Source organism: Penicillium expansum (genome assembly GCF_000769745.1).
Source record: "Penicillium expansum strain MD-8 chromosome Unknown contig211, whole genome shotgun sequence".
Taxonomy (NCBI): domain Eukaryota; kingdom Fungi; phylum Ascomycota; class Eurotiomycetes; order Eurotiales; family Aspergillaceae; genus Penicillium; species Penicillium expansum.
Window position 1 is genome coordinate 20,187 of NW_015971430.1, and position 16,766 is coordinate 36,952.

The window sequence follows — 16,766 nt, forward strand, 5'->3', positions numbered from 1 at the left end:
AAGGTGAACAACATTCCTGCAAGTTGGATATATAAAGTAAAAAGAAAGTCATTTATACTAATGTACATTCACAATTCGCAAGTTACTAATATATCTACTCGTATTCCAAATATAAGGCATTATATATGATTAAGTTTACTACTCTATTTTATATAACTACCAACATTGCAGGTATATATGTTGTAAGGAGAGTCTAGGTATACACCATGCGACATAGATCCCTAACCCCCCTCTCCCCCTCTACGCGGGGTAATTCATGATGTCATTCTGGATGTTCAATCATGGTTTTACTCTTTTGGCTATCATTTCCTAAAACGATGTGGTATTTATTTTGCATATGCTATGAGACACGTCGTTGGGCATTGAATCCATTGAGCCCAGCAAGGGATCGGCTTTGTCGGTGCGATCGCTGTGCCGAGAATGGTGCAATACGGTGGTCCGGTGTTATCATGATGATGATCATGGTTCCTTTTGCCTTTTAAAAGAACTTGCATCGAATCGCAGCGAATTTCCAGTCTTCATTGTTCTGAGCTGTGTCCACAAAAGCGAGATCGCCCTATGTTAAACTAGTCTACTGGCCCATGAAAACCCTCAAAAGTTCTGGATAATTAGGGGTACCCAATCCAGTCACTGGATCCCAACCCTCGGTCGCAGGGAAGCCATCAGTCTTGCAACCTTCATTTGACCCCTTGGTCACGTCAAAGAACGCCTCCGGGTGAGCGTACAACACAGGGTTGACAAATCCAACAGTGGACCTGCCAGCGGCCAGTCGCTCCTCGTTGATGCGAGTGAGGATTCCAGCAAATACAGGTGCAGAGGCCGATGTCCCACCAATCGACACGGCCTTTCCTGTGTTATAGATGACGACTTTGTCCCCAACAGCAGAAACATCTGGATAAGCACGTCCGATCCGGTTGTAGATACCGTTATTCTCACCGAAGCTGCTGTTGTCCACGCTCTCATAGTATGGGTATGAGAGCTTGGCCTTGTCAAAGTAATCGGCAACAGCCTGGGCCTGATAATCAGGCGCCTTGTAAATGTTGCTAAAACCACCGCCTGACGGGAACCTAGTCACGGCTTGCTCCTTGTGATCTCCTGGCGAGGAACCCGTGGGGATTTCAGTAGCTCCCACCGCAGTAAGGTATGGGCAGGAGGCAGGGAAATCTGGAGCAAAGATTCTGCCATTTGGGCCAAGACAGTTGCTGGGGGTTGGGTCACCTCCACGTCCAGCCACACCCGAATCACCCGAAGCGACCACCACTGAAACTCCCATTGTACCCAGCTTCATAAACTCAGCGCATTGTCGTCGCTGGTAGGAAATGGGGAGATCTGCTTCAGCGGAGCCGTAGGAAATCGAGATGACCTTGGGTGGGTCGTACACGCCACATTGTAGGGAGCCCTTGTAGCCTCCGTCTGCCGGATCGGGGTATGGAGGGTCCAAAGGCGAGATGGTACTGCAATACGAGCCATCAATAGCATCCAAGAAAGTGTTGAGGAAGCCACTGAAGGTGTAGTTATTCTCGTAATTCATATCATCGGTTTGGAAAAGGATGGAGTTCTGTGGCCAGATGATGGGGTAGGAGATTTGGAAGTCCAGATCGGATTCAGCCCCAGCATTGGAAAGGTCTGTAGGAGCCTTACCGCCATCAACTGACTTGAGAGCTGGGTGTGTACCGTGAGGGATTTTCCTAAAGGCAAGTCAACTCAAAACTCCAATCAACTCGACGAAATATGATTCAGAGGCGACATACGAGTACAAGTTCAGGAAGAACAAATTTAAATCTTCTTGGGCGTAGACATCCCCAATGCTTTCGAAGATTCCCAGCTCATTTCCTTTGGTGGCAGAGTGGCCCTCGCTGATGTTGTACATCTCTATAGACTTGTCAGCATATTCAGTGTGGGGGGTATTTGTACTCGGACCACTCACGTTGAATGCATTGGGGTGTAATTGCTTGAGAGCAAAAGGACGAAACCTCACTCAGCAGCTTCTCAATTGGTAGGAGAATCGGCTCAAGGATAGGAGAAACCCCACCCACAAAGCGTTTCTGTTTGTCGGCCGATCTCCGGACGCCAGTCACCTCCCGCAGAGAAATTCCAGGAGTGATATAGTCGACGTGCTCACGTACAGAGTTCGGGAGATGATATCTGTGGTCAGAGATCAGCGAAACTGTATATCCAACCCAAATGACAGCCTTACTCGCGACAGGCCACGTGAGATCGACCCGTTTCAGCATGTGAGTAGACATAGTACTTTGTGTGCAGCAAATTCTCGAGCTCCTCGGTATTGGCGTCAAACTGAATCCATTGCTTGTTCGTTGACTGCGTGATGCGGTCTTTTGCAATACCGGCCGACTCCAACCAAGAACGGACATCATTCACGCTCTTTTCAGTGGGAGCAAACAGGTCGTGCACTTCATCGGTGGACAGATGCTGTCCGTAGCGCCTCGAGTAGGGGTTAGACCTAGACAAATCCATGTCAGTTCCAGACGGTTGGGCGTCCATTGCGCGAGTTCATACAAATCCATAAGTAGCTCATGGCCATAGTCTAGGTTAGACTGGGTCAACCCGATTCTCACAGGTAGTAACACATTTCCATCGAGCTCCTTGCCTTCAACCCAGGATTTTGGGATGAAATCACGACGCTCATGCAATTGATATTTATGAGCCGTCGGTACTCCCATCGCACTAGCCGCTAGGGCACAAAGCATGATGAAGGATTTCATGGTAATAGTCTTCGCAATAGTTTTCCAATTCAGCTTCCTCCTTCAAACTTGCGAATGAAGTCAGAAAGACGCACGGCGGACAAGGCATACTTTATAGCATCTCCCGTCCTGCAGGGTGAGCCTGGATGGAACTTTCAGGGTCGACCATCATTGATTTGATTAGGCTAAGATCACCCAAGAGGAAAGACAGCCAGTCGATCAATGATGCTAAGACCCCTGGCAAATCAAACGGGTTAAGGACAGAGCTTATCTTGCTTCTCATGGAATTATCTGAGCCTATGAACTCCTCAGCGATGGTTGAATATCGGGATGAAGTTCCTTGGAGCCATTCATTTACAAGATCAACCCCAATCGATACCCATCGGAAGTTTTAAGGCAGGTCACACGGGGTCAATATGAAGATCATTGACACGGAGAGTATAACTCTTCTCTAATGGGGTTGCGTTCTTCGGTGACTTTTCGAAAAAATGGCGTTATTAGCACCCATCAAGTAAACGAAATTCAAGACATTTCGAAACATGTACCTTTGTCGTCCGTCGGAGTCCACGGGTCATTGGTGTCGAACCTCCGAACGGGATCTCAGCAATTACAGTCCGAGATAACAAAAGGCTGCATCGGAAGAACGGGCATGACCTCATGCGAAAATGAAAAGATCGTCAACGTTGTACCTCGGGAGAAGACTACCCCTGAAAGATGGACTCGCAACTAGGCGATGAAAATGCAACCATCGGATGATTCAATGCAGAAGGCTTGAGCCACTAGACGTCGAGGACTGTCTGGTGGAAATTTGGAGAGAGTATTTCTTGAGAGAGAAAAAAACACTTCTGTCGAATCATAATCAAAGGTTCTTCTCGTTGTGATTTGATGCCGAAATGAGCTCAACGATCCTGATTTCCCCTACACACTTCCCGTATTTTTGTTGGATGAAGAAGTTATACATTCTGAAGTGCTGGGGAAAACAGGAATAGAAAAAGTGAATTGGCTTGAGATCAAGCCCAGGCTTAGAGCTGAACTGTTAATGTTAAAGCATTGTCTTTCCTTGGGATTTCAATTCAGACAGCGGAATTGTGGGGGATACTTGCCCAGGTGGGGAAATGGTCAAAGCCCAGTGTGATGCACTCTGCATACTTTCAATTTACGATGAAAAGAGTTAGTTGCTATTATTCCAACGCCATGAACACTACGGGGGACGATTCTTGCATCGAGTCTTGCATCGCAACTGTCATCCACCCACTACGGGGGATGATCTCATGAGTGGTATTAAAGAGCTGATACAGAAGACCACCCAAGGCTGCATGATTGCAACGTCGGTAGCAGAAGCACAGTGGCATGTGCCTTCTCCAGGCATGAGTCATACGAGCAAAAAAATTATAGCTCTTGGCGCATCTCATGTGCGCAGAACTTGATCATGTCGGATGGCATTGCCGTCGGTATTCGGGTGCGGATGATTAGCGGAGAACGGAGATAGGGAGATCTCAAATGTGAAATAAGTCTTTGAGAGTCCCATAAATCAAAACATTACAAAAATGTGGTTTCGAGGTCCGTTTGGCGGATTTTGTTGGAAAGGTTCAGGTGGAAATGACGGCACTTCTGCCGCATCGATGAGGGACTGTGGTTGGAAATTCTCAACCTGACGATTCGACCGCCCAGTCTCTCGCCCATGACGCTGACACGGGTCTGTTTCAACTGCCGTGCCTTGATCGCATCGAAAGACGGCTTCAAACTGACGATGTGGTATTCGGGAGCACAGCCCCCTCGGTTAGGGATGAGCAACCACTCAGGATCCGCACCATTTCCATAATAAATCCACCAGCTGCTGCCGGTGCAAGGGCTTAGCTATGTAATCGTTCATCCCCTTGGCCAGATACGTCTCTGCATCTCCCTTAAGAGCATTGCCCGTCAATGCGAGGATGGGCACATCGAGTTTCATCTGTCGAATGTGCTCTGTGGCAGCCAATCCGTCCATGACGGGCATGCTAATATCCATCAGGATCACATTATAGGTCAAAGGCTTCTGCTTGACCATACGCACTGCCTCCGCTCCATCCCAGGCAGCATCGACACGCTTGAACCCCAGACTACTGAGAAGTTTCAGCATAATAAGTTGGTTGACCTTGTTGTCTTCGACGAGAAGAATGTGTTTATGTGGGGCAATCTTCTGGAGCGAGGCGGAATTATCAAACGCCTCAGGTGTGCCCGGTTGCAACCTCTGCTTCACTGGAGACACTGGCGAGGTGAGGCGGGCCATCTTAGCTGTCATCCAGAACACGCTGCCAGGACCGTCGGGGTTGGCATGGAATCCAACCGCCCCATCCATCAATTCAGCCAGGCTCTTGCATATCGACAGACCAAGGCCAGTACCCTGGTATCTTTTTGCAGCCGTGTCCGCGAATCGCGTGAACGGGGTGAAGAGGGTACTCGTGGCATCTTCCGGTACGCCGATACCAGTGTCCACTACCTGCGCGGAAATCACATACATATCAGGGTCCTTTTCATCGATGGTATAAGCGGCATGAACACGAACGTGACCACTCTCAGTGAACTTTACTGCGTTGGTGACCATATTTTGCAGAACTTGGCGGAATCGCAGCGGGTCACCTTTGAGATTTGGAGGAAACCCGTCGCTAACGCTGCCCATGATTTGGACACCAGGCTTGAGCGCCGACTGACAATTCCGAACCACGGCAGAGATCACGTTGGGTATGTTGACAACGTCTGGGTTCAGGGGGAAGGTTCCGGACGATAGCTTAGAATAATCTAGCACATCGTTAATGACTTGCAGCAAGACAGAAGTTGAATCTTCAAGAATGCACCCGAATTCCCGCTGGTCATCAGTCAATTCGGTCCTCAGTAGCATTGTCAAAGCCAAGAGCATTCCGTTCATTGGGGTGCGCAATTCGTGGGACATGTTGGCCAAGAAGTCAGACTTCATCTTAGCAGATTCCTCGAATGCGTCAATCAATCGGGCCTCTGTCGCGCGGCGTTCAGTCATGTCGCGGGTGACTTTCGCGAATCCCACATGGCTGCCATTCTGATAGATGGCGGTGATCATGACATTGGCCCAAAACCGGGTGCCATCCTTGCGGTAACGCCAGCCCTCATCCTCAACTTTTCCTTCTTGTAAACAGACCTCCAGCTCGCGGGCGGGCTTTTGCATTTTGCAGTCATCGCGACCGTAAAAGACGGAGAAATGTTGGCCGATGATCTCGGACGATGTGTACCCCTTCAAAATAGCGGCGCCAGAATTCCAAGTCCCAATATGACCACGCGTGTCCAGCATGAAAATAGCATAGTCCCTCACCGTGTCGACCAAGATTTTGTAAGTTTCGTTGAGATAGGTTTGTCCACTCATGGAATTCGACCTGTTCCGTTGGTGTTTGGTCGGCTGGGCTTCGAGGAGTACGTAGATCAGGGAATCATCTTCGAAGATGGGTGTCACGCTGAGTGAAAAAAGGGTGTCGATTTGTTCCACGTGAACACGCTTGATGACCTGCACTTCGCGAGTTGATATGGCAGTGCCGAGGGCACCACTCAGGGAGGCGATATCGGGGGCCGGGAGGATGGAGAGGGGAAGATCGTAGACATTCGTTGCCAACAGTTGGTCTCGTGGGCGCTTGAAGATTTCCACATGACTGTTAGACACTTCGATGATTCGTAGGGCGCCGTCTAATACGAGCGTGGGTTTACTGCAGAGGTTACGGAGGTTAAAGGAAGAATTCTTCCAAGGATTCAAGGGGTTCTCACGGTGTAAATCGATAGATACGACTTAGAGATCCAGTCGCAATGGGCTGTTCCAAGGCTTTGTTCTCAAGATTCAAGTCACTCTCGGGCGGAGGAGTGATCACCATAGCGACATTGTTCATAGGACAGTCGATACTCAGGTGGAGCATCTGATCCACAGGCATATTGCTAACAGCCTGGGAGGAAGTGAGGATGTCATTCAAACCGATTTTCAGATTTTGAAGTGATTTAGGAATAAGGATATGATAAATCCAAGAATTCTTCTGGAAACCGGGATTTGAAGGAAAAGCTGAAGAATCAAAGAGGTCGAGACAAGTTGAGTGGACGGGAGAAATGGCCGGCTTTCCAGTAATTCCAGGCCAAGGTGGATAACAGAAGAAAACAAGATATATTAAAATATTTGAAACTATTGAAACTATTATACGTGATATACGTGTTATACCTATTATACCTACTCTAAATATCTTAGAGTACGCCATCTATATGCTCTCCTCTCTTTTCTGATGTATATTTATCTATAAACCCATGTACGTACGTACATATGTACAACATAGTAAACTAACATAACTAACTACTTGTTCTAATAATATACACACATCTCGACGTAATCCTCCGTTTCATCCAAAAATACAATGAGGGGCAACCTTGGAACGGCGATAACTCGGCTCTATTGTGTGTACCAGATACATATGTACAAATGTATATTGTACTGGAATTTTAGTCTTGACTACTTATGTACTTTGTATGGAGTACAAATCATAAAAGAGATAGAGGGGAAAAAAAGAAGAAAAAAAAAAAGAGAACCTGCTTCTTTCTACAAGATCACATTTTCACGCTCGGCTCTCTCCACCATCTTGACTAGCGCATCTGCAATCCCATATGAAAAGGCATACCCACCACCCCCAAACCCATAGGCTGATAGCACCACCCGGCTACCCTTTCGCTCCGAGTCGAGACGGAAACCTCCTTTTCGGGATGGTCGGATTCCGATGATGTAGCTCACCTTATCTGCAGCTGGGTGTTCGGGAACAATTTTTGGAGCTAACCGATGCGCGCGTGCAATTTCATCCCTCGCGATATTCATGTCGACTTCAGGTGACCTGAAATGAGATTAGCTTGAAGAGAGTTACCCAGGGTTTGGGAATTTTCATACAGGTTGCCTTGTTGCTTCACTCCACCGAGGACCACCCCGTTCGACAGAGGCCGAGGAATCACATAGGTATATTCCTTGCCATTTCGGAAGTGGAGTGTGTTGCATTGATCGGTGGCCAGAAACACATTCTGCCCTCGCTCTGGGAAACAGTTGTCATCTTGCACATCCGTCAGGGTTTTACTCCCCCAACCGCTTGCATTGATGAATACCCGTGATTCGGGGAACATCCCATACAGCTCCTGGAGAGACTCGACACGTTGGCGGATAAAGCGACCTCCAAGAGAATCAACCTGTTTCCTAAGATAAGGCATATGTATCGTGGGATCTGTGACAAGCGTTTCATATGCCCAGGCACAGTTAAAATTGGGAGCGTATTCACCAGGACTCATCTCACGGAACTACACAATACGGATGATGTTAGTATCAATAAAAGTGGGAAAGGCAAGAGAATCACAAGGAGTACAAGATACCTTAGAGACTACCGTCTTACCCCATATCGCCGAGTCAGGGGCAGGTTGTTGTTCGAGGTATTCTCGTGCGTTGACAATGCTCACTCCTGCCTCGGGACCGTCTTGTGCCATCTTGAGCAGTATGCGATGTGTGACAGCTTGAAAGTACCGCTGATCCGGAGTAATACCCCCGGCAGCATGCCACGCTGCTCCTGCCCAAGCCGATGCATAGTAAATATTCTGGTCTCCCGGTAGATACTCAGCTACCAATATCACGGGGAATCCATTCAACAGCAATTGTCGGGCAGTGGCACAACCAATGATCCCTGCACCGAGGATTACAATGGGTCTTTGAGAGAAGGGCATCTCATTGGTATTAGATTGGCCGCATTCACCCATTGTGAGGTGAGTACAAGGTTCGGGTGATAAATGAGGTCATACGTAAGTTCTTAAAACTGGACCAGCCTTTTGAGACAATTCCGGGGTTTGGCTTAGAGTAAATAGTAAAGTAAATATATCAAATATATCTTCAAATTGCCCGAAAACAAAGAGGAAAAAGGGGAATTCAACCCTCAACCATTTAGGGTTTCAAGCATTTAAGCCTTCAACGTGACATTGCTGCTTTATGTTGTATATGTTTCAAATTGATTCGATTGGCTCAATTGGCTCGATTGATACGATTATGTCAATTATTAGAATCCTCTTTTTTTTTTCTTTCACCCAAATTCGAAGCTATATCTTACTCCGGCAATAATAAAGTGGGTCTATAACGGCCTCTTCCGACGTCGCACCCCCCGTCAAGTCACTTTTTTCCCTTCCCATATATCCATTTTATCCATACTACCCAATCTCATCCAATAAAACGGAATCCGGGGAGAAAGTGATGTGATAGATGTCCCAATGCCCCTTCTCGATTGGTCATTTTGTTAGCTCACCCGTGGACATCCCTCTACGGAGTACTCCGTATCTGGAAACACTTCATGCAGCCATCGGTACCTAAATCGGTCTAACATTCGGTTCAAGCCGACTCAACACTAAACTGGGGCTAAGTGTGCTTTCCCAACCCCTTGCTCTAGAGGAACCCCTGTAGAGGACCGGGTTCATTATGGAGAGGGATGAGAAGAGCCAGGTGGGTGCCCGTTTTTGAGGTTGATCCTCCCCCACATATCTTGGTTAATTAATTAACTAGTTCATATCTCAGAACGCCTCTTCGGATCAAGGTGGAATTGACATCCTTCACGATCGGGATGCCGAGAAGATCCTACCCTACGAGGCCAATGATTCGCCTTTCCCAGAGGTGCGGGCGGTCATCCAGCCAGTTAATGACTTGACACTGCCTGTTAACACGGTTCGCATGTGGACTATCGGTATTGTGTTCACTATAGTATGTCTTATCTTTCATGCGACCGAACGATCGGCAAGATAATACTAACCGTCGACACAGGTCGGTAGTGGGCTGAACCAGTTCTTTAGCTTACGACAGCCCAGTGTGAATATCAGTGCTCTAGTGGCGCAATTGCTGGCTTTCCCTCTGGGATGCGCCTGGGCGAAATGGATTCCCCTCGGTGTGCTAAATCCCGACCGGCATTTCAATATCAAGGAGCATGCCTTGATCACAATCATGGCGAACGTCTCGATTGGCTCTGCAGCTGCCACCCAAGTCATTGAAGCGCTTGTCAAGTTCTATAATATGCCATCGCAGGGTGGATTTGAAGTTTTATTGTGCATTACCACGCAATTGTTTGGCTTTGGCTTAGCCGGCATGGCCTCGCGCTGGCTAGTTGGCCCGGCATCGATGCTTTGGCCGCAGGTGTTATCAAATGCAGCTCTTTTGACCACCCTCCACTCTCACTCCAATGCTATCGCGGATGGCTGGCGGATCACACGTCTCCGCTTCTTTCTTTATGTTTTCATCGGTGGCGCTATCTGGTACTTCGTCCCGGGATATCTCTTTACGGGTCTCAGCACCTTCGCCTTCATCTGCTGGATCGTGCCATCCGATGTGGTGGTGAATCAACTCTTTGGACAAACCACCGGACTGGGGATGTCGGTCTTGACCTTCGACTGGGCCCAAGTGGTCTATGCCAATCAGAGCCCCCTACTTGTTCCCTTCTGGGCTGGCCTTAATGTGATGGGATCGTTTGCGCTCTTCTTTTGGCTAGTGTGCCCCCTCGTTTACTATACCAACACCTGGTATTCCGCACACCTGCCGCTGCTCAACTCCAACACCTTCGATAATACTGGAATTCCTTACAACACCAGTCGCATCATGGGCGCGGGCGGGAGTATTGACCAAACTGCTTATCGGAACTATTCTCCCATGTTTTTACCCGCTGGTTATGCAATCACATTCGGTGTTGCCTTTGCTAATTTGACGGGCATCTTCTTCCACGTTGCATTATACCACGGGAAAGACTTGTGGCAACAATGGAAGGGTACCGGCAAACAAGATGTCCATAGTCGACTGATGTCTTCATATCGAGCCGTACCCTGGTGGTGGTTTGCCGCAGTAACTGTCCTGGTGTTTGCCTTGAGTATTGTGACCAACGAGGTGTGGCATACGGGCCTACCGGCATGGGGTGTGCTTGTAGCATTTGTGTTACCAGTGGTCTACTTTATCCCTGTAGGGGTCATCAAAGCTCTCACAAATATCAGCAGTAACCAACTCAACCTGCTCACGGAATTCATTGGCGGGTATGCCTTTCTCGGGCAGCCAGTGGCCAACATGACTTTCAAATTCTATGGCTATGTCGCCGTCCAGCAAGGACTCGAGTGAGTTACATACTATTCCAAACCAAAATTCGCATGGATTAACACTATATTAGATTTGTCGCTGATATGAAGTTGGCTCATTATATGCACATCGCCCCACGGCTTCTGTTTGTAGCCCAAGGCCTTGCCACCCTCATCGGAGCTATCGTTCAATGTGGTGTGACAGTATTCATGATCACCAGAATTGATGGTGTGTGCACCCCTGAAGCCGAGGGAAATTTCATCTGCCCTCATGGAAAGGTCACATACTCTTCGTCTCTCATTTGGGGTGAGTTCTATCTTATTGTCAATGATTATGCTATGTCAATAGCTAACCAACCTTTCAGGTGCTGTTGGTCCAGGCCGATTGTTTTCTTCCGGGCAGATATATAGCAATCTGCTTTGGTTTTTCCTGATCGGACCCACGGTGGTAGTTATTACCTATATTCTGGGCCTTCGTTGGGAATCTGCCAATTATGTCTCCTGGCCCGTCGCCTTCGGTGCAATGAGCCAAGTCCCACCTGCTACAGGTATCAGCTTCTCCTCGTGGTGGATAGTCAACTTGATATTCAATGGCATACTCCGTCGCCGCAAGCCCGCATGGTGGTCGAAATACAGTATGTTTATTGTTTCTCCTTCATCCTCGCTTATTTTGCTGATCGTCCACAGATTATGTGTTATCCGCCGCACTAGACTGCGGCGTTGCAGTCACAACTGTAGTCATATTCTTTTGTATAACTCTTCCAGCCGGTTCATTGAGCTGGTGGGGAAATACTGTGTCAAAAACCACAGCTGACGGCAAGGGCACGCCCTACATGGGATTACCAGTACGTGGCTACTTTGGCCCCCCGAAGGGAACTTGGGAGTGATCAGGAACGCTTGATCACGACTTCATTTTAGCGTCTTTATACATTCATCTATTGCCGTAATTACCAAGTGTCCGGCGCACGTTACCTCTTGTTTATATACAATACCTTGGGCATACAGGAGTCGAACACGGTCTTTTGGATACCCCTGCGAATTGGGTTATGGGGGGATTGGCGTTTATTCTCACATCGTAGCTCATCAATGTATCATATCTCATTTCTCATTTCTCGTGAACTAAGACTGACCATCAACCCTTGACCGACCGTCCGCTCACATAGACTTTGACGATATTCCGGTCATCCCCGGTCATTAAAAACTTCTCAAATATCTCCTGGATGGTATCTTCATCTTCGACTGGGCTCATCACTCCCGGTTGGCCAAGATCAGTCGTATGAATCTCGAGCGCATCAAACTCTTTGCCAACTGCAAAGTTACCGACTCGGTCATCCAGACCACACACTTGCGCGCCGCCCATAGTAGCGAGAAAAAAGCCCTCGCGCAGAGAAAGCGCAGGGTCCCGTCCTTGACTCAACATCTGCTGCGCATTCGACACAATGAAGGCCTGTTTCATGGCATCCAGTATGGATGACGAATAGCCACCACCACTATCTGTGCCCAGGCCCACCTTGATACCGCGGCGCAGGTATTCTCGCACAGGTGCTACCATGAAATCTTGCATAGTGGTGTTGGCAATTGGGCAGTGAGCAACCCCACAGCCCAGCTCCTGGATGCGACGCATCTCTCCTTCTTGTAGAAAGATACAGTGGGCAAGAATGGATCGATCATTCAACAGACCATATCGCTGATAGAGATCAGCCTCCGTATCAAACTGTGGAAAGAGCTGGCGCGTGAACTCGATCTCCTGTTTTGCCTCATTGAAATGTGTTTGTATTGGAAGATCGGGATGTTCACGGGCGATGGCACCAATCCCGTCCAGTAGTTCCGGCTCACAAGATATCGCAAATCGTGGCGTCAGTATTGGTTTCACCAGATGGTATTCCGGGTCAAGTTTCTGAACATGGTGAATGAGCTCACGCGTTTCGTGTAGTGAGTCGGACACCGACGGATCCCGATACCAGTCCGGGGCATTCCGGTTCATGTTACACTTGCCCACCAGAGCGCGCTGTCCTTTTTCAAAGCAGACATCGGCCAGAATTCGAGTTGCCTGTCCGTGATGTGAGCCGTAATATGATGCGGTGGTAATTCCCTGTTGCAAAAATCCCGTCACGCAAGACGCGTACATGCGTTTAGCATATTCCGGATCTTGGAACTTGGCCTCATGGGCAAAAGTGACCTTATTCAACCAGTCGAGCAAGGAAATCCCTCTTCCAACACCACGCTGTGCCCACTGAGGTGCATGGTTGTGGGTATCAACAAAGCCGGGGCACAGGAATTCCCCACGCTTAAGATATTTCACTGGGAAGACATCGGGCACATGGCCATTTTCCGAAACAATGGAGTTGATCTGATCCAATTCCACATTTGCTTGTAATGCCTGGATCTTGCCATCTGTTCCCACAATCATAATGCAATTCTCTAAGATCTCAAGCTCATCCAGACTTCGGGAATGGATTACCGTGCCGTGAAAGGCGAGGGGCAGACCAGAAGCCGGGGTGGCGTTCTTGTCGAGTTCTTCCATGATACACAAGAAGGTAAAGTAACGATCACCAGTAATTATTATAAAATGATGGCTGTAGATCCGCAAAAAGTAGAAGGGACATGGAGATAGAAGAGTGCTGGAGGTGAGGGGGCATTAATAATCGGCATATGCTGCCCACCTGCTCAGGTGGGAGGAGCCTGAACGTCAAGAAACAACTTGTGATTGTGACACTCCTTGCTATTATCCTAGCAGAAACCCAAGAATAAGGGTGCTATGGTTCAAATATGAAGACTCTATTTCTCTCGATTAAGTGGCAATCTGGATTGTTGGTATGGATCCATCTTCATCTCTGCCTAGGTGTCCGACCACGAACTAAATAAAAGATTACCTCGCAGATACTGAAATGATTCTTAATCTAATGAGTTTTGTCTGCTTTTGATTGTGACAAACTCGCAAAGTATGAACATGAAAATAAAAAGCCTGACTCGGGAAAACTCCGTCTACCTCCGATAGAGCACGGTTTGAATACAGAGAAAGAGATTCGTTCAAAGGGTATAGTATGATGCCATCTCCTCTTGGAACCAATTGTAGGAGTAGAAGAGTTGTTCCGCCATCTGTGGATCGATCATCGGGACAGTCCCACTGCCATCCACGAGTAACACATCGTCCAGAACTGGAGCGAGTGGGACTGGAGGTGGAGGGGGTGCGGCCAAAGACATTGGATGAGGTGGGAGGAGTGAAGGCGGTGGGGGCGGTGGTTGTAGTTGCGGTTGGTGTTGTGGGTGATGGTGATGTTGCTGCTGTTCTAATTGATGTTGCTGATAAGCCATTTGGCTGAAGATCACTGTGCTCTGGTGCCGGAATGTCTCTGCCAACCGGTCAACCCCAGGCCGACGCTTGCCAAATTCTTCCAGGAGTACAACAACGGCCTGAATACCGCGTCGCATTGTCTGTTCTTCGGGGTGCCAAGGTGCAGGCTGAGACTCGCGTAATGAGCGCGCATTCTGTTCAAGGCACCACAGAATAGTGATACCAGCAAAATAAACTTGGCTCAAGGTTAACCAGATCCACTTCAGCTTGCCGACTGAATAGCTGTCCCAATATGATCGAATCACTTGGATACTGGATTCGCCACAGCTGATGATACTGGTTATATCGGGCGTCGGATTGCGGGGGCTGGGGCGGTACATCAAGAGAAGTGTTGTGTAATAAAGATAATCGTAATAAGAGGTCGAATAGAGAAGGGCGGATGGATATACTGGGGCCGTCATGCGCCAGTCATCAACCTCATGGCGGAATCGACCGAGCGTGGCGATAGCTTCTTGGGGTGATAGTCGTGGTAGGCTGCTATATACTACAGGCAAAACAGTCAGAGGAAAGGAAAACGCAGGCGAGACTCGGGACTTCACTCACAGTATTGATAGATGCGCGAAAATACCCGCCGCAGACGTGTCACCTGGAAGGGTATCGTCATCGCGCTAGCCCCAGGCGCTTCGGTTTCATCGTCGTTAAGTTCTCGCAGAAGACCCACGCTAATGTCATCGTCGGCAATTCCCAATGGCCGACCCAAGGTGCTAGCAATGAGGCGATCCAGGTTGTAAAGACTCCAAAAAGCGCGCTTGGCCATCTCTTCCTCGGCTACGCTAGAATACGACCGCGTTTTGTGCAACCCCATACTAATCGACAACCTCATTGTCGCACCCAACACATGCCAAATGCTGGGACCAGCAGTCGCGAACATGGTATACAAGGCCAGTCCCAGCAGTGCCCGCACAGCCGGCAAGTCTTCATTTTGCAATGCCAGTGGGAGCGTCTCCTGGCTGGCATGATAAAATTCAGCTGCCTGGTTCGGGTCTGCAGACCCAATCAGAAGCGAAATGGCAATGACGATGTGATAAGAGTGGTGCGTTTCCGGCGACGGAACACCACCAGTATAGATATGTCGCAGGTTGGCCATAAACTCCGGACGAGACAGGAAGGGGTATTGGTATCCCATACTATCGAAATATTGTCCAGCTAGCCTTTCCGCTTCCTCCAGCGACGACAAGCGCATGACTCGCGGCGCGGAGGAAGGTCGTGCGACCGACGGTCGGCGATGCTCCAGCTGATCGCGAAAGATCTCGCCAATATTGGGAAGTTCGGTGCCTACTCCCGTTGCTGCCTCCGAGGGTCCTGCAGTCACAGAAGAACCACCACTGTCGGCAGGGCTCGGCATTGAGGTAGGACGATTACCCCCGGTCGCAATCATGGCGGGTACCTGATACCACCAATCTGGATCTCCCTCGCCATCGACTGGTGTCCCCGTCGGCAATTCCGCCACAGAAAGGCCCGACTTGCGGCGCACGACCTCCTCCAGCCATCGTACTCGTTTCTGCAAATTTTCCAGTTGATCCCGGGGAACGGAGGCGCTAGCGACTTGGGGACCGGGCGGGGGTATGGTGCATCGGACTCCGGCGCGGGTGCAGGCGGAACAATTGGGGTATCGAAAGTCGCATTTCTTCTTCCTCTTGCGACAAAAGTCACAAGCAGTCGATACTCGTTTGCTGCGAGCATGGTTCGAGACATCTATAGACTCATGATGAACGGGAGGTGGTTGAGGCCAGGTTGGGGTATAAGTATTAATCGAATCCAAGCGGAACTTTCCCAGCTGATCGCGGAAATCCTTATTTCCAGATGTGCTCATGGTCGGGGGTCACTTGAGCTATCCATTTCCCACATCCACCAATTGTCATTGAAGTAAGCACACGTTCATCGTACTGTACTTTGTATTGTTGAAGAAGGGAAGATATGAAAAGTGGGGAGGAAGAGCTTAGCCCATCCCCGGGGGTTACTTTCGCTTACATAGGCGAAAGGATGGCCGAAAGAGTTATCATTCTGCGAGATTATGTTTCGTTTCTATTAATATATTAATATTAATTGGATGATCTCTATATTATTTCAGTATTTATATACTTGATGCGGAGTATATATTTCTATCTTAATATCCTTGTTTCATCAGACTTATCTTGGGGATTTAAGGGTCACTTTGTTTCCTCGGCAGTTGAATACATCGGCAAGTAGGGGACTTATCTACTATGGAGCCCATATATTGTATATGATCATATGGAAAGTCTTCGATCGAAGTCCAAGTTGAATTGCTCAGTGTCTGATGAATACGATAGGTACTATTCCTCTTGCACTCATCAAATTCTGAGCCGCGGCAAGCTCCGGATACTATATACCAACCAAGCACAACATTGAAACATTAAAACAAGATCTGTACAGGAACTGATCTACAAGAACTGATCTACACAGTATATACCTGAAAAAGGATGAGAGAAATGGACCCTCATATGTCCACTATACAACGTAACTACTGCATGATCTCCTCGTATTACTATTCCATGGTCCCCGAGGTTGCAATTACATGAAGCTTTATTGCCTGGCAAACACATAAATAGACCTCCAGTTCCCCTCCTAAAATATTGATCACTGACTTAGAT

At 48.5% G+C, this 16,766-nt stretch overlaps 6 protein-coding genes across 6 annotated transcripts; 1 reads left to right on the top strand and 5 right to left on the bottom strand.

Annotated features, from left to right (window-relative positions):
* Positions 1 to 571: 571 nt before the first annotated feature.
* Positions 572 to 2,723, bottom strand: PEX2_064940 (S53 family peptidase; the record flags this gene model as incomplete). The annotated part of the gene is made up of 5 exons (XM_016743765.1): positions 572 to 1,688; positions 1,752 to 1,872; positions 1,928 to 2,145; positions 2,198 to 2,461; positions 2,518 to 2,723. The coding sequence occupies 5 exons, from the start codon at positions 2,721 to 2,723 to the stop codon at positions 572 to 574; spliced, it is 1,926 nt and encodes a 641-aa protein (XP_016594657.1).
* A 1,518-nt stretch (positions 2,724 to 4,241) lies between these two features.
* fos-1 (sensor histidine kinase/response regulator Fos-1/TcsA) lies at positions 4,242 to 6,628 on the bottom strand (the record flags this gene model as incomplete). The annotated part of the gene is made up of 3 exons (XM_016743766.1): positions 4,242 to 4,539; positions 4,592 to 6,409; positions 6,468 to 6,628. The coding sequence occupies 3 exons, from the start codon at positions 6,626 to 6,628 to the stop codon at positions 4,242 to 4,244; spliced, it is 2,277 nt and encodes a 758-aa protein (XP_016594658.1).
* A 650-nt stretch (positions 6,629 to 7,278) lies between these two features.
* Positions 7,279 to 8,465, bottom strand: PEX2_064960 (FAD-dependent oxidoreductase; the record flags this gene model as incomplete). The annotated part of the gene is made up of 3 exons (XM_016743767.1): positions 7,279 to 7,564; positions 7,618 to 8,015; positions 8,088 to 8,465. 3 exons carry the CDS (start codon positions 8,463 to 8,465, stop codon positions 7,279 to 7,281), a joined length of 1,062 nt encoding a protein of 353 aa, XP_016594659.1.
* Positions 8,466 to 9,171: 706 nt separating this feature from the next.
* Positions 9,172 to 11,686, top strand: PEX2_064970 (Tetrapeptide transporter, OPT1/isp4; the record flags this gene model as incomplete). Its single annotated transcript, XM_016743768.1, has 6 exons — positions 9,172 to 9,195; positions 9,256 to 9,450; positions 9,511 to 10,838; positions 10,892 to 11,106; positions 11,165 to 11,434; positions 11,487 to 11,686. The coding sequence occupies 6 exons, from the start codon at positions 9,172 to 9,174 to the stop codon at positions 11,684 to 11,686; spliced, it is 2,232 nt and encodes a 743-aa protein (XP_016594660.1).
* Positions 11,687 to 11,931: 245 nt separating this feature from the next.
* On the bottom strand, positions 11,932 to 13,323 carry PEX2_064980 (putative guanine deaminase; the record flags this gene model as incomplete). Its single annotated transcript, XM_016743769.1, has 1 exon — positions 11,932 to 13,323. One exon carries the CDS (start codon positions 13,321 to 13,323, stop codon positions 11,932 to 11,934), a length of 1,392 nt encoding a protein of 463 aa, XP_016594661.1.
* Positions 13,324 to 13,829: 506 nt separating this feature from the next.
* Positions 13,830 to 15,967, bottom strand: PEX2_064990 (putative C6 transcription factor; the record flags this gene model as incomplete). The annotated part of the gene is made up of 2 exons (XM_016743770.1): positions 13,830 to 14,638; positions 14,698 to 15,967. 2 exons carry the CDS (start codon positions 15,965 to 15,967, stop codon positions 13,830 to 13,832), a joined length of 2,079 nt encoding a protein of 692 aa, XP_016594662.1.
* Positions 15,968 to 16,766: the final 799 nt, after the last annotated feature.